Here is a 15,365-nt window from a genome sequence, read left to right as displayed (position 1 = left end):
CTCTTCCTTCTCCCCTGAATCTAATACAGTGGCAAATTCAGAAGTGCAGGGCTCCTTCCTGATAGTTGCAGCCACACCCCCTTCTAAGATTATAGAAGAATCTGGCCAGGCTGGAATACTGCTTTCTGCTTCTCTATCGCTGTCACCATTTGACTGTTCTTTCTCACTGGCTAAGATATTGCTTCAGTTACTGAATTCAGTATCTGTGTACACTTTATCTCCTGCTGCTACCAAACTGCCTGATGATGAAGATGGGATGCTAAAATCAGGAATCAATGTTTCTTCTTCTGCAATTACAGAATTTGCACTCTCCACAATTTGTCTTGGCTTTTTGAAGTAGCTTGTTTGCCACTGACATTCATTGGGACTCTGCTCAGTGGCTATCACACTCCCCTTTCATGCCAATTGGCTCGTGGGATGCTGGAGACATAGGGACCCTGCTGAGGATGACTACACCACTGGTCATTAGCATGTGTCTGGAGAGTTTGTCCGAACTGGTACCACTAAAAGCAAATGATCTGGTTGTATTCTGCCTATTCCAGTTGCTGTAGCCTAGGACAGAACTCACAGTAACATCCAGTTTTTCTAAAGCAAAAAGTTGGTGGTCAACCTGCACTGACCACAGTAGCTTATCTGCCCCTTCCATCAGTTTCAGTGTCCCTATAGGGAAAAGAGAAAGTTAAACAGAATTCTAACTCAACATGCAAGACAATCATCTTCTCCCATCCCCATGATGTGCCATAGGGTTTACATCAGGAAGGTTATTATTGTAGGCAGTAGATTCCCATTCCAATGTCTTTCATTATAGTTGGCCTGACATGCACTTGATCTGTTTTGTAGTAGAAGATGATCTGTAGGTGGACAAGCCTGTTTTGACGTCCTTTTCACAGAGAGCTTATTACTAAGTTAGGTTTGATCTGTGGGCTGCTCCAGGCATCCTCAGTGATGGGGGTACATTAAGATGGTTTACTTTGGAGGCTTGGGGATCCTTGATTTACTTAAGTCTCTGGTGGATTTTCCCAACAATATGGCTGGTGGTCTCTGTCTGTCTCTGTCTGGAATGGGAAGATGACCTAGGCACCTCACCCAAAACAGAGAACTCATTCATTTCCTTGCTGAGGCAAGGATATAGTTGGGTAAATGGCTAATGCACAAGTGACAGAAGACTTATTATAACTTTGACCAAGTTATGAGCGTAGAGCTCATGACAGAACACCTACTCTATAGTGCTAAAGAAAGTGTACTACTGCAGTGTCAGCCAGCTTTTTAAAGCAGTTTGTTCTTATGCGCCTTCAAGTTGACTGCGACTTATGGCGACCCTGTGAATCAGCGACCTCCAAGAGCATCTGTTGTGAGCCACCCTGTTCAGATCTTGCAAGTTCAGGTCTGTGGCTTCCTTGATGGAATCAGTCCATCTCTTGTTTATAATTTGGTCTAGGGGGCAGTTTTAAGGAGCCCTCAGTAGACCATTATGACCAACTTGCAGTACATATTTCTGATAAAATTACTTATCCATTATTTAGACACCACAATTACAGCAGATTTGCTAAGATTTGCTTGTGGTGTGTTTACACATCATCCTGTTAATCATTCGTTCATTCCACACTTTTCAATACATTTTCTCATTACTATCCTAAACACAAAACGTTTTTTTTTTTTAAAAAAAGTGAATTTCTTGCACTAGGGCAACAGAGTCCCTTAATCCTCTTTAATTGTGCAAACCTAAATTTTTAATATGCACTGGAATCTCTCCTGCAAAATAGTGACAGTCTGGAGTGGCCTCTAAGACCAATCCAGACCACTGTTGTGGCCATCAAAATTAAAATGTTTTCCAAGAAGTTCCTTTTTTGGTCAAGATTGCTAATTTGTAGTTTCTAAATCATGAAAGCTATTTTCAGTGCAGGCCTCAAAATCTGTTGTAGAGAATTCTTTCCCTTGTGTTGTTCCCAGGAAATTGGTAGGACTTACCATCCAAAGTGCAGAGTGCAAACAGCCCTGAGCCACTGTGCTTTTTGGAACATCCTGCAGAGACAGAACCCAAGAGAACAGAGTTGGGAAAGCAGCAGAGCTAAACCTTCAGCACAGAGCTTCAGTATGGCATTTCATTTGATTACAGCTTCTCAAGTGTTTCCATCCTCAGAATTACAAAGCAGAAAACGATTATCTGTCGGAACATTAAACTTGGGCAGTTTATTAGTTTGGGGAAAGACTGCAGCTGATGTCTTAATATTTTAAAACCTTGCAATCAGATACTATTAACATATATGAGCCAAGTTTCTTGTAAACAAAGCAAATCAAACGGTGACATATAAAAGGTGATTTCAGGGTCAATAAACTTGTTTGCCCATCCTGCCATATTCCAGGACAGAATACGCAACAAATGCTCAGGCTGCTTTGCTATTAGTCTATCTGATCTAGGAGATTTGTCTGCCATTATATATTACATGGGCAGGTGCCATATGCCTGTACCCATCAACATCTGAAGTTTGTCGTGGCTTTAGGGGTGAGCTACCCAATTCACGGGATTCCAGATATTTACAAGCCAACAATTCCTCATTGGACAATGTTGTCCTAGTATTTATTCTACTTCTAACACAGCGGACTCTAATCTCTTTCCCAGCAGTAGTCTGGGACATTCCTCCTATGGGGCTTACAAGAGGGCATCTTCTGCAGGCAGCTCTGCAGCTGTAGACCTTGCTGTTCCAATACTACCTTCTCTTTTAACTGTACTTTAGAATGAGAAAATCGATTTACAACTGTTTCCCCAATATTTTGTTGACTTCTAGTCAAAATGGCGATGAGGGAGGCTGCTTTGTTTTGACCTCCATGGTTTGTCTGTACTTTATTTTTATTGTTCTGTTTTTAAATGCTGCAACTTGGTTGGCAGCACTAACTGCTGTATACAAGCCATCCGCGTATCTGCCTTATCTCCTTCCCTATGGAATCATTTGCATTAATTTTTACAAGTTGGTTACTGGGCTGGGAGACCACAGCTGTGTGGCATACCTTTAGGTCTTTGATGTTTATGAATCCAATATAACTTGGGGATTTTTCTTGTGTAGAGAGTAGAGTCTGATTTTTTAACCTCTCTCCTTTTATTTTAATCCTTTTTGGGTAACATTTGCCAACCTCTGCTGAACGTAATATAAAGCACTTCAAAAGAGCAACTGTATTTTATAACTGTGCTTAATAACAGCAGAGATGGGGAAACTTAAAAGACCCAGGAATTTGGATAAGGATAATAATATGGTGTTCCCAAGTAGCAAACAAAGCAGATTGGACCAATACCTTTTGCTAAAAGAAGTCAACTCTAGCCCTGAAAAAATTGCATTTTCAGTCTGGAACCGTTTTGACACTCTGTGTTCAGAAGTGATTGAACAGAGATCTGAGAAGGACAGCAAAGCTGGTAGTGTGCCTTCCTCTTTAATGACTGAACAGAAAATGCCAGCCGGAAAAGCAGATTTGCTGGTGGAGCAGTGTCTGCTGATAAGCCAGAAAATTCAGTCTATATGTCTTAATGAGATCTTTCCAATTTCACTGTCCCTCCTCTGGGCTTAGTTTTGTATATTTTACAAAGTGTATGTTTTTACAGCAGGGATGGGGAACCACTTTCATTTGGAGGGCTAGATCAAATAGCGGTCAACCCTCTGTGGGCCACATTTGACGAGTAGGCAGACCTGCCCACCTGTCAATCACCAGATGTTATATGATGTCAAGTGGATCCAATTGCACCTGAAAGCAGTGGGGCTTGCATTTGGTGTAAAATTTAAACAGCACAGAATGCAAACTGGGGCTGCAAAGGGGCAATCGGGAGCACACAGCTTAGACTGTGTTTAGCATGCATTCTGCACAGTTTAAATTTGATGCTGAATGTAAGCTGAGCTGATTTCAACAGGGATCAAATCAAATCAGGATCTGTTCGGCAGCAGTGGGGCTTGCATTCTACATCACACTTGAACTGTGGTGAATGATAGCCAGGGCTGCAAAGGAACTACTGGGAATACACTTAAAAGCTCCTGATTGTTCCTTTGCAACTGCATCTTTAGGTAAAATGAATGCTTGGTGCTAAGATATAAATCTTTTTTAAAAAAAGAAAGCTTTGGCTCCCTGGTAAAATAAAGGTGGTGGTGGGGAGTGGGGAAGGCTAGAACTAGAGAAGATAATCAGGTTCCTGCTACGTGCACATATGCAAGGTCAACCAAGTGCAGAGCAGATGAGGCTTTACCTGGCTCACTCCACACACAAAGGAAGGATACATTTTTTATCAATTAGTTTTTGATACCATGTCTAGGTTCACAGAATTGATGACATTAAAATATGCTGTATGTCAAAGGACTTTTGAATTTGCAAATAAACCGGGGAAATGGTTAGCATATAAATTAAGAAAAGAATGACAAAAAAATCTCATTTTAAAGATACAAGAAGGAGAAGAGATGTTGACAGACAATGTAAAAATCCAAAAAGCTTTTCATCAATATTATTCAATGTTGTACAAATGTCAGGAAATTCCTTCTGAAAAAATAGAAGAGTATATATCTAAACAGAATTTGCCTAAAATCACAGATTTTCAGAGACAAGCTATTAATGGTCCTATTACCTTAAGAGAAATATCTGATGCAATAAGTAAAATTAAATTAGGAAAGGCACCAGGACCGGATGGATTATCGGCAGCGTATTACAAATGTTTGGAGGAGGAACTCTTGTTACCTTTACAATGTACAATGAATTTAATTTTGCAAGAGGGGAAGATACCGGATAGTTGGAAAAATGCTAATATAACATTAATACCGAAAGAGGAGCAGGACCTAACTAAAACAAAAAATTATCGGCCAATATCTTTATTGAATAATGACTATAAAATTTTTACAATGATTTTGGCTGAAAGAATGAAAATAATATTGCAACAATTTATTCAGGAAGATCAAGCGGGGTTTTTACCTAAAAGACGTGATAACGTCAGGAATGTTTTGAATGTGTTGGAATATCTAGAACAACGAAATGACATACAAGCTGCTTTGATTTTCTTGGATGCTGAGAAAGCATTTGATAATTTGAATTGGAAATTTATGTTTAAGGTTCTAGAGCAAATGGATTTTGGAGATAATTTTATAAAATGGATCAGATCGATTTATACATCACAGAAGGCACAGATAATTGTCAATGGGGATTTAACGGACTCATGTGAAATACAAAAGGGTACAAGACAGGGATGTCCACTGTCCCCTCTTTTATTTATTTTGGTTCTAGAAGTGCTGCTTAGAGACATAAGGCAAGACAAAAGGATTTCGGGAATAAAGATAAAAAAAGAGGAATATAAACTGAGAGCATTTGCTGACGACTTGATAATTGTATTAGAAAATCCCTTGGAAGGAATTAAAGTATTGATGGATAAACTAAAAGAATTTGGACCATTAGCAGGATTTAAGATCAACAACCAAAAAACAAAGATGTTGGTGAAAAAATTATCTTTAAGGGATCAAAAAGAGTTAATGGAGAAGACAGATTTTAAAATAGAAGAAACGGTGAAATATTTAGGTATTATTATGACAAATAAAAATTCAAAGTTGTTTCATAATAATTATGAAAAATTATGGATAGAGATTAAGAAAGATTTGTTAAAATGGGATAAATTACAGTTGTCATTAATGGGTAGAATATCTGTAATAAAAATGAATGTATTGCCGAGAATGATGTTTCTATTTCAAACAATACCTGTCATATCCTCTGATTTACCTTTTAAACAATGGCAAAAAGATATTTCTAAATTTGTTTGGCAGGGGAAAAAACCAAGAGTTAAATTTAAATTATTACAAGACGCCAAAGAAAGAGGAGGACTGGGATTACCAAATTTGAGACTTTATTTTGCTGCTTGTTGCTTAGTCTGGATAAAGGAATAGATTGTATTGAGGAACAAAAGATTATTGGATCTGGAGGGTCACAACCTGAAGTGGGGATGGCATGGATATCTATGGTATGATAAAGTAAAAGTTAATGTGGATTTTAATAATCATTTTATAAGACGTCCTTTGTTGAAAATATGGTTTTTTTTGAAAATACCACTATGTGTTTCAAGTCAAGAAGCATTTTATAGAAGAGAAATGGCTGGAAAAGAGAAATGGTTAACTTACCAAGAACTATTAGAAAATGTGCATGGAGAATATATAATGAAAGAGAGAGAACAACTAATAAAGGAAGGATATAGTTCTCAATGGTTTGCCTATTTACAATGTTAGAAAGATACAAAATGGATAAGAAAATGTATGGGTTTGAAATAAATAAATCTGATTTTGAAATAGGTTTGTGTACAAATGATGAATGTATAATTGCAAAAAAGTATAAATTTTTATTGAAAATGGACATGGAAGAAGAACAAGTAAAAGAGTGTATGGTCAAGTGGTCAAAAATTTTGGTTATAATATACAAATGGATCAATGGGAAAATATGTGGAAAAAAGGTTTGAAATTTACATTATGCTATAATCTTAAAGAAAATTTTTATAAAATGATGTATCGTTGGTACATGACTCCAGAAAAGTTGTCAAAAAGGTATAGTAATGTTTCTAATGTATGTTGGAAATGTAAACAAGAAGAAGGATCTTTTTATCATATGTGGTGGTCGTGTAAACAAGCAAAATTATTTTGGGCACAGATAGGTAGGATGATGCAAAAAATCTTAAAGATAAATATTCAGTCAAAGCCAGAATTTTTTTTATTGGGTTTTATGGATAAACAAAAGGAAAAGAAATATGGAAGAATAATATTATATATGATTACGGCTGCAAGATTATTATATGCACAAAAGTGGAAAATGGAATCAATACCAACAACGGAAGAATGGCTATTGAAATTAATGGACTTAGTAGAGATGGACAAATTGACATGCCTTCTCAGAGAAAAAACGGCAGATACATTTCTTAAGGAATGGAAGCCTCTTTTGGACTTTTTGTTGAAAGAAAAAAATGAAATGATGATAATGGGATTTGACGATTAAGATAGACTATGGAAAAAAGTGAATTTCGTATGTTTTAGGGGACAGGTTTGATATATATTATATACTTATAGCTGATCTGTGACAAATCGGAAGTCAAGTTTTTCTTTTTCTTTTTGTTGTATTGTTTTTGTTGTTTGATTTTGTTGTGTTTGTTTTATGAAAATTTGAATAATAAAAATTATTACAAAAAAAATATGCTGTATGTATTTTGTTTAAAGTCTGCATTTCAATATGCTAACTGCTTGTATTTGATGTACCACAATATATTTGGAAAGATTTATTTATTTATTTATAAATATATTTGTATACAACTAATTGTTAAAACCATCAAAGAGGTTTACAAGTTAAAAACCACTACCATACAATGAAAACATTAAAAATACAATTAAAACATAGGTCAACTATTGCAAAAAGGCATCTTCTTTATTGCCTGCATAAGCCTAGCAGAATAGAAAGATTTTCAGCAAGTGTTTAAAAATTAAAACAGAAGGCACCTGCTGAATCTCTATTGTCAAAGCATTCCAGAGAATTGGCTGATGACACTGAAGGCTTGATTTTGTGTCAGTGTTAATAGAGCCTTGCCAACCTGAGGGATGATCAAGGCCACTCCTGCAGATGATCTCAGTGATCGAGCTGGGATATAAGGGTTCAAGCGGTCCCTAAGATAGCCTAGGCCTAAGTTGCTCAGGGCTTTGTAAATTGGTACAAGAAACTTGAATCTGGATCAGTAATGGATGGGCAGTCAGTGCAGATGTTTAAAAAGTGATGTCACATGTTGTCAGCCATGTGCTCCCATCAGCAGTCTAGCCGCCTAAATCCAGGAGTACCCCTATGCTATGGACCTTGCCCTTCAGAGGAAGCCTGATCCCGTCCAGAATGGGTAATTTGCCTAATATCTGGACATGGGAACCATCTACCCAAATAGCCTCCATCTTCCCAAGATTAAAGACAATTTATTGGCCCTCATCCAGTCAACTACAGCATTCAGACACCGATCCAGAGCATTCATAGCCTCTCCTGTGCTTTGTGTTGAAATAGTTTTGACTGAGTTTTCTTTATTGTATGAATTGGCAACTAATTTGGGACATAAAGCAAGGGCATGTGATGAACAGAACATGCCTGCATTATTAGATATGCCTTAAAAATGTATAAAAGGTAGTTTGTGTTCAATAGTCCTGGTAAGCCACAATTGATATTATGAGTCTCGTTCAAGTATTGTCTCTGCAATGCTATGATTTTATGTATTCTTTATACTAACTACATATTGAGCTTTTGTTCTGTAATAGGATTCATGCTTTGCTAGTAAGGAGAGGGATTTTAATTAACCTTGGTTTCAGAAAGTCATTCCTGCTATAAAAATATTTATCTGTGCCTAATAATGAGCTGGGAAATCTCATTTGAGTGATAGCGAGGACCCGTTGTGCTCTGTTACCTACAAATCTACGTCTTACCTATTACCTACAGAGGCTATATTTTAGGGAAATTCTAAGGCATGGGTTGATAAGTCAACTTTTTCAGCGCAGGATAAATGAGTATGGCTGTTTCTCTCTCTCTCGTACCTATTGCTGGGTTGAGTTGAGTGAATTAAGTTCACGCATGTAAAGAAAAGAGCAAGGGAGGGGAGTGTTGAACACATTCCCAGCAAGGAAAGGCTGAAATGTTTGGGGCTTTTAAGTTTAGGAAAACTTTATAAAGGACACAAGTTAATAAAACTATATATAGTGTGGATGTTAAGAAAGGATTTCTTGGTTTAGAAAATGGCTCTGTGCTCAGAGTTCCGGGTAAGGAAGTGGCATGTGAGAAAAGGTTTTCCCCCAAGTTTTTTTAATTGGCTGAGCTCAACCTTTGCACCTGTGTTACCTCTGATACAAGCTGCACTTCAAGGCCATTATGGTGGCACTGCTAATTGAATCAGATGCCTCTTTGGTGAGATGTCATGTACACCCACATTCTGAATCTTTCCAGTCAATTCACCCTCTCATTGGTGAAGATTTGCCTGCTATTGCTAGACCTTTTCTATAAAAGTGATTTGGGTTCTTTCTTCCCTGCCCCACAAGCCGATTCCTGTCTTGGACGCTGACACCTATGAAGATCCTATTGCTGTTTGCTGGTTTAGTGGGATCAAATGCTCTAAAAGTGGTTTGTATTACAGTAGGAAAGTTGTTTATTTTATTTATTTTAAAAAACAGCACTTGAATGTAAAGACCTCTAAGCGGTTTACAAAAAACTTTTAAAATTATCAGTAAAAGTTTAAAACAAATAATTAAAAACATACTTAAAACAATTAAAACAGCTACTAACTGAAAAGATTAAAACAGATCAACATCTATGTGTCTGGAAAGCTTGCCTAAACAGGAAAGTTTTATTTTATTGTTCTTGCTCTGTAATCCCCTAAATGTACTGTGGTGTTTCTTAATATCTTTTTATCTTTATAATCTCTGATTGGTATACAGGTTATTTTATGCTGCTATATATTTTTCAATTATTATTTTTAAATCTACTTCTTATAATCTGGTGCAGTTTATTGGATGACAGTTTGGTCCTAAATCCAGTCTTGGCTATTTGGTTAATTGCTACTGAGTTAACTTTTGAGGCTTTGAGGCTAAAGGGATAGAGAGTCTGGTTTTAAGTTCTTTTTCCAGAGAATCTCAAAAGATGTCCAGTGTACAGACTGGGAGACTCTTGGCCCAAGCTGGAGTGGACTTAAGGAGTGGTGGTAGCAGTATTACCTTGCAGGGCTGGTTTTGCCCTGGTTGTTTGGCACCAGCTACCCCTACATAGACATTGGCCCTGGGTCTGGGACCTGTGCTGCTTGACAGTGGAGACTGTGGACAGAGAAACATCTCTGTCCCCCCTATTTCTAGAACTCAGTCTCACACGATTAAACTGATTGGCAGGTGATAAAAAGAAGTATTTATTCACACAATGCATAATGAATTTATGGAATTTACCACCGTAAGATCATGGGACATAGAGGCGATAAGAGGAGGAAGCAACCTGGCATGTGTTATTGAGCTCTGGATGGTGAAGCTGGGTAGATACATCTAACGCTGCTGTGCCCGCCTGGGAACCTGGGTCAGCACCAACATAAACTGGAGGATTGGGAGGGGGGAGTTGCCATGGCCCACAAAATTTCCATCTTCCTCACCAGGAGACATTTTTTGTTCTGGGATGGGCTTCAAAGAGATATATGGGAGAAGCTGCTGGTGTACTGCTCACTGTGCTGCCCAGCAGCCTCCCTGACTGCACTGGCAGAGTGCAGTCTCACACATAGTGGTGGAGAATCTCAGGACAGTTGTGAGGAGAGTGAGGGCAGCAAAGGAGGACAGCTATCCTGGGGGAATTCAACATTCACATCAAGGCTGCCTTAAATGGGCCAGCTCGAGACTTCATGGCCTCCATGACAACCATGAGGCTGTCTCAGTTTGTCATCAGCCAACAAATAGAGCAAGGAATATCCTTGATGTAGTCTTTGCCTCAGCAGGTGAGAGGGATGGTCTGGAGGTAGGGAGACTGAACCCATTGTCACAGAAGGACCATTTCCTGGTCCTTCTGAGGTTTAGTCTCAGAACAGGAATTACTCCCTGTGGGGGACCCATTAAGATGTTCTGCCACTGGAAACTTGTAGAATGACTAGTTTAGATGGCTTTAAAAGTGGGTTAGACAGATTCTTGGCAGATAGGTCTATTAATAGTTATTCATCATGGACCTCCTTCAGAGGCTGTATAGTACTGATGCTGGGAAATGATAGTGGCAGAGGACTGCTGTTGTCTTCAAGTCCTGCTTTTGAGTTTCCCAGAAGTGGCACCTGGTTGGCCACTGTGGGAAGCAAGATGCTAGACCAGATGGATCTTTGGTTTGACTGAGCAGGGCTCTTTTTATGATCTTAAGTCATTGGTAAGCTGTTCCTTGGAGAAATGCTGAATGATTTTGCAGTCTCTCTTGAAATGTTCTTTTTGATACAACGCAGCTATTGGCCTGCATCTGCAGCTTTCTGTCATTCATAGCCAACATTCATAATTCTAGAAACTACTTGAGCCTCATCAAATATGATTAAGGCTTGGTGTAGAGTAGAGCACAGTGAGGTTTCCAAAGTTCTCAGATTCTTTTGGAAATAGAATAATAGAATCATAGAGTTGGAAGAGGCCTATATGGCTATCGAGTCCAACCCTAGACCCAAATTCTTCTGAGAAAAAGGAGAAAAGAAAAAGATAGAACTCTGGTATTTTTCTGAGCCAATCCAAAAGCTTGGAAAAATTAACCTGTCAGGAGCCACTTTCTACCCACCCTTATACAAACTAATGGAGGGAAGGTGCTCTATTAGCCTTTTAGGGTGGGTAAAAGATGCTATGGAAGCAAAATCCTGTCTGAAAAGTGCTCTGAACATTCAGAGTGTGCTCTCCCACAGTTCTCAGGGTTCGAGTGTGTGTACTTGAAGTTAGGTAGCCAGGACAGAATAGGGATTCTGTTGGTGTACCGCCCACCCCGCTGCTCCACAGTCTCCCTACCTGAGCTAGCCGGGGTAGTCTCAGGGTTGGTGTTGGACTCCCCTCGGCTTGTGGTATTGGGTGACTTCAACATCCACGCTGAGACTGCTCTGTCAGGAGTGGCTCAGGACTTCATGGCCTCCATGACAACCATGGGTCTGTCCCAAGTATTATCTGGCCCCACTCACGTTGCTGGTCACACCCTCGACCTTGTTTTCTGTGTTGGTCGGGATGATGGTGATCTTGGTGTGGAAGAACTTGCGGTGGTTCCGTTGTCATGGACAGATCATTACCTGATCGGGTTTAGACTCACTTGGACCCAGAACCTCTGCAGGGGTGGGGGACCGATTAGAATGGTCCGTCCCAAGAGGCTGATGGATCCAGATGGTTTCCTGATGGCTCTTGGAGATTTTCCTGTCACCTTGGCAGACGATCCTGTCGAAGCCCTGATTGACCTCTGGAATAGGGAAATGGCCAGGGCGGTGGACACGATCGCTCCCGAGCGTCCCCTCTTTCGGAGTGGAGCTAAACCGGCCCCACGGTTTTTCAAGGAGCTGGTGGTGATGAAACGTGTCAGACGGGGACCAGAGCGACGTTGGCGGAAGACTCGGAGCGAATCTGACCAATCTTGAGCTAGAACCTATCTGAAGGCCTACTCCAAGGCAGTGCGGGCTGAGAAGAAATCTTTCTTCTTGGCCTCCATTGCGTCTGCTGGGAGCCGTCCAGCGGAACTGTTTCAAGTGGTTAGGGGGCTTTTAAGTTCTGGCCCCCGTGAGGGTAATTCTGACCACTCAGCAGACCGCTGTCAAGAATTTGCTCGGCACTTTGCAGACAAAGTCGCTCAGATTCACTCCGACTTGGATGCTAAAATTGATACAGTCTCTGAGGATGTAACTTTGGCGCCTATTTGTCCAATTAAAATGGATTCTTTTCAACTTGTTTTGCCCGAGGATGTGGACAAGATCTTGGCGCAGCGCGTGCCACCACTTGTTTACTGGACCCTTGCCCTTCCTGGCTCATTAAAAGTACCAGAGGGGGACTGGTCAGTTGGGTCAGGGGAGTGGTTAATGCCTCTCTACAACAAGGCAGAATTCCATCATGCTTAAAGGAGGCAGTTATAAGACCACTGCTGAAAAAGCCCTCCCTGGATCCCTCTGTACTGGGTAACTACCGGCCAGTCTCCAATACTCCATTTCTAGGCAAGATAATAGAGCGTGTGGTGGTTGCCCAACTCCAGAGATTCTTGGATGATACGGATTATCTGGATCCATTTCAATCTGGTTTCAGGCCTGGCTATGGGAGAGAGACGGCTTTGGTCGCCTTGGTGGATGACCTACGCAGAGAACTGGACAGGGGGAATGTGTCCCTGTTGGTTCTACTGGACCTCTCAGCGGCTTTCGATACCATCGATCATGGTATCCTTCTGGGCCGCCTTGCTGGGATGGGACTTGGGGGCTCTGTGTTACAGTGGCTCCAGTCCTTCCTGGAGGACTGAACCCAGAAGGTGGTACTGGGGGACTCCTGCTCGACCCCTTGGACATTGACCTATGGGCTCCCTCAGGGTTCAGTTTTGTCCCCCATGTTATTTAACATTTACATGAAACCACTGGGAGAGGTTGTCCGGGGTTTTGGGGTTTGGTGCCATCAGTATGCTGATGACACTCAACTCTATTTCTCTTTTCCACCTGAAGCCAAGGAAGCCGTACAGGTCCTCAACCAGTGCCTAACATCAGTGATGGACTGGATGAGGGCAAACAAGTTGAGATTAAATCCTGATAAAACAGAGGTACTCCTGGTCAGTTGGAGGGCAGATCAGGGAATAGGGATTCAACTGGTGCTGGATGGGGTCGCACTCCCCCTGAAGTCTCAGGTTCGCAGTTTAGGTGTACTACTGGACTCAGCCTTGAATTTTGAGGCCCAGATTACTGCTGTGTCCAGGAGCGCATTTGCCCAATTAAAATTGGTGTGCCAGCTGCGCCCATTCCTGGATCTGCCTGATCTGACTAGGGTGATGCATGCCTTGGTTACATCCCGCTTAGACTACTGTAACGCGTTCTACGTGGGGATGCCTTTGAAGACTATTCGGAAACTTAAATTGGTACAAAGAGCTGCAGCCACAGTGCTAACCGGGGCTGGTTACAGGGATCATACAACCCCCGTTACAACAGCTCCACTGGCTGCCAATTTGTTTCCGGTCACAATTCAAAGTGCTGGTTTTGACCTATAAAGCCCTATAAAGTCCAGGCTATTTGGCAGATCTTATCTCCCTATATGAACCTGTCCGGGATTTGAGATCTTCAGGTGAGGCCCTTCTTGTGCTCCCCACACCTTCGCAAGTACATATGATGGGGACACGAGATAGGGCCTTTTCGGTGGCCGCCCCTAGGCTATGGAACTCCCTCCGAGTGAGGTGCGATTAGCTCCCTCCTTGCCGTCTTTCCGGCGACAGGTAAAGACTGTTTTATTTCAACGGGCATTTGGGATAGAGAACGACCAGGATTAAGTGTCCTAGGTTTGGTGACTACATTATATGGTCTTATTATGTTAAATTGTCTGCTGTTTTTAACGTATGTTTTATGGTTTTAATTTTTCTCAAAGTTTAATTCTGTTTTTAATTGTATACTTTGTATGTTTTAATGGTGTGTTGTTTTTAGTTGTAAGCAGCTCTGAGTCCTATTGGAAAAAGGGCGGGGTAGAAATAAAGTTTATTATTATTATTATGTAAATTGTAAGTTATCATCACTACAGTCTAGGAGCATTTTGCCATATGACATTCTTGACTGGGCCGAAATTTAGAGGGCTGCACACAACAGCAATGGGGCTGCAGTTGTGCAGGGACTAAAATGGGAATAAAGCATGACAAAAGTATGTCTGTGAAAGCAGGTTTGGAAAGAGGAACTGCAACTGTAATGTAATGTTCTGGTCTGACGCTGGATCCTGTGGAGAAGGTGGCAAGGCAGGAGGTAAGGCAAGGCAGGACAAGGCTGGTCAGAAGTTGCAGGATCACAAATAACTCTTATAGTAGCAACTTGTTCTGACAAGGGCTGGGTGCAGACTCAGGCCCTTCAAGCCTCTGTCACCAAACTACCTCTTCCATTTCCCCCCCTCCCCCAATGGAGAACTTCAGAGCCCTAAAGGACCAACTGTGGCTTGAAGACAGGCACTCCTCTTCTCTTCCACAGCCTCCCTCCTGGTGCACTCCCTGTGCTGCTGGACTGGTGAAGTGTGGTGGGAGGCATTGGTTCCTCAGGCAAAGGTACCTGTAACGGCCTGGGCTCTGGCACTGGTAATCCAGGAGGTTCTCTGAGGTCTTCTTTCTGCCTGCCTCGGTCACAGTGGTCCCCTGATCTCAAGCAGCCAACTCAAAGCCCTGAACTTGATCTGGCTCCTTAGCTGGTGCCTCTGCAGCCTCAGACTCTGTGTCTGGATTGCTGCTGGATTCAAGGGTCATGATATGCACATAAAGGTCTGTGTGGGCAACCTACTCAACTGTCCTCAAGCTTTAATGTCAGGTGCAAAGATGGAAACTGCAGCCTTGAATTCATCTCCACACAAATCCATTTTATTTCCTCATTTTTACCAAGCCCAGAATTTCTGTCACTTACCTCTGCCGATGCTGCCAATGAGGTGAGTTGAAACATTCTTGTTGTGAATTCTACCTGATGTTTGACGGAGAATGACATCCCTGACTGGGGCTTCCCTAAAAGAAAGCAAAGCCTGAAGAGGTGTAGGGCATCTGGTTGTGATAGCAGTAACCATCGTGGAATCATAAGCATCTCCAAGCTGGTCGTCCCCTCCTTCTTTACTGGATCAGCAGAAAACCCCTAGAAAAGCATTTCACCTATTCTGATGCTTATATCTTTGTGAACTATTTTCAGCAAATAATCT

General features: G+C 41.2%; 1 protein-coding gene across 3 annotated transcripts in view; it reads right to left on the bottom strand.

The window, feature by feature from the left end:
- Positions 1 to 15,365, bottom strand: part of ITFG2 (integrin alpha FG-GAP repeat containing 2) — a 56,437-nt gene that overhangs the window by 22,016 nt on the left and 19,056 nt on the right. For all 3 annotated transcript variants that reach the window (XR_009757627.1, XM_061582559.1, XM_061582560.1), the window contains exons 7-9: positions 15,083 to 15,177; positions 1,969 to 2,022; positions 569 to 660 (exon numbers count right to left, since the gene is read on the bottom strand). Coding sequence is in view for 2 of the 3 variants with exons in the window: in XM_061582559.1 (XP_061438543.1) it covers positions 569 to 660; positions 1,969 to 2,022; positions 15,083 to 15,177 (241 nt within the window). In the remaining variant the exon portion in view is untranslated. The remainder of the gene's footprint in view (positions 1 to 568; positions 661 to 1,968; positions 2,023 to 15,082; positions 15,178 to 15,365) is intronic.

The sequence above is a fragment of the Rhineura floridana genome, chromosome 8, assembly GCF_030035675.1.
Source record: "Rhineura floridana isolate rRhiFlo1 chromosome 8, rRhiFlo1.hap2, whole genome shotgun sequence".
Taxonomy (NCBI): Eukaryota; Metazoa; Chordata; class Lepidosauria; order Squamata; family Rhineuridae; genus Rhineura; species Rhineura floridana.
This window is presented reverse-complemented; position numbering and strand designations above follow the sequence as displayed.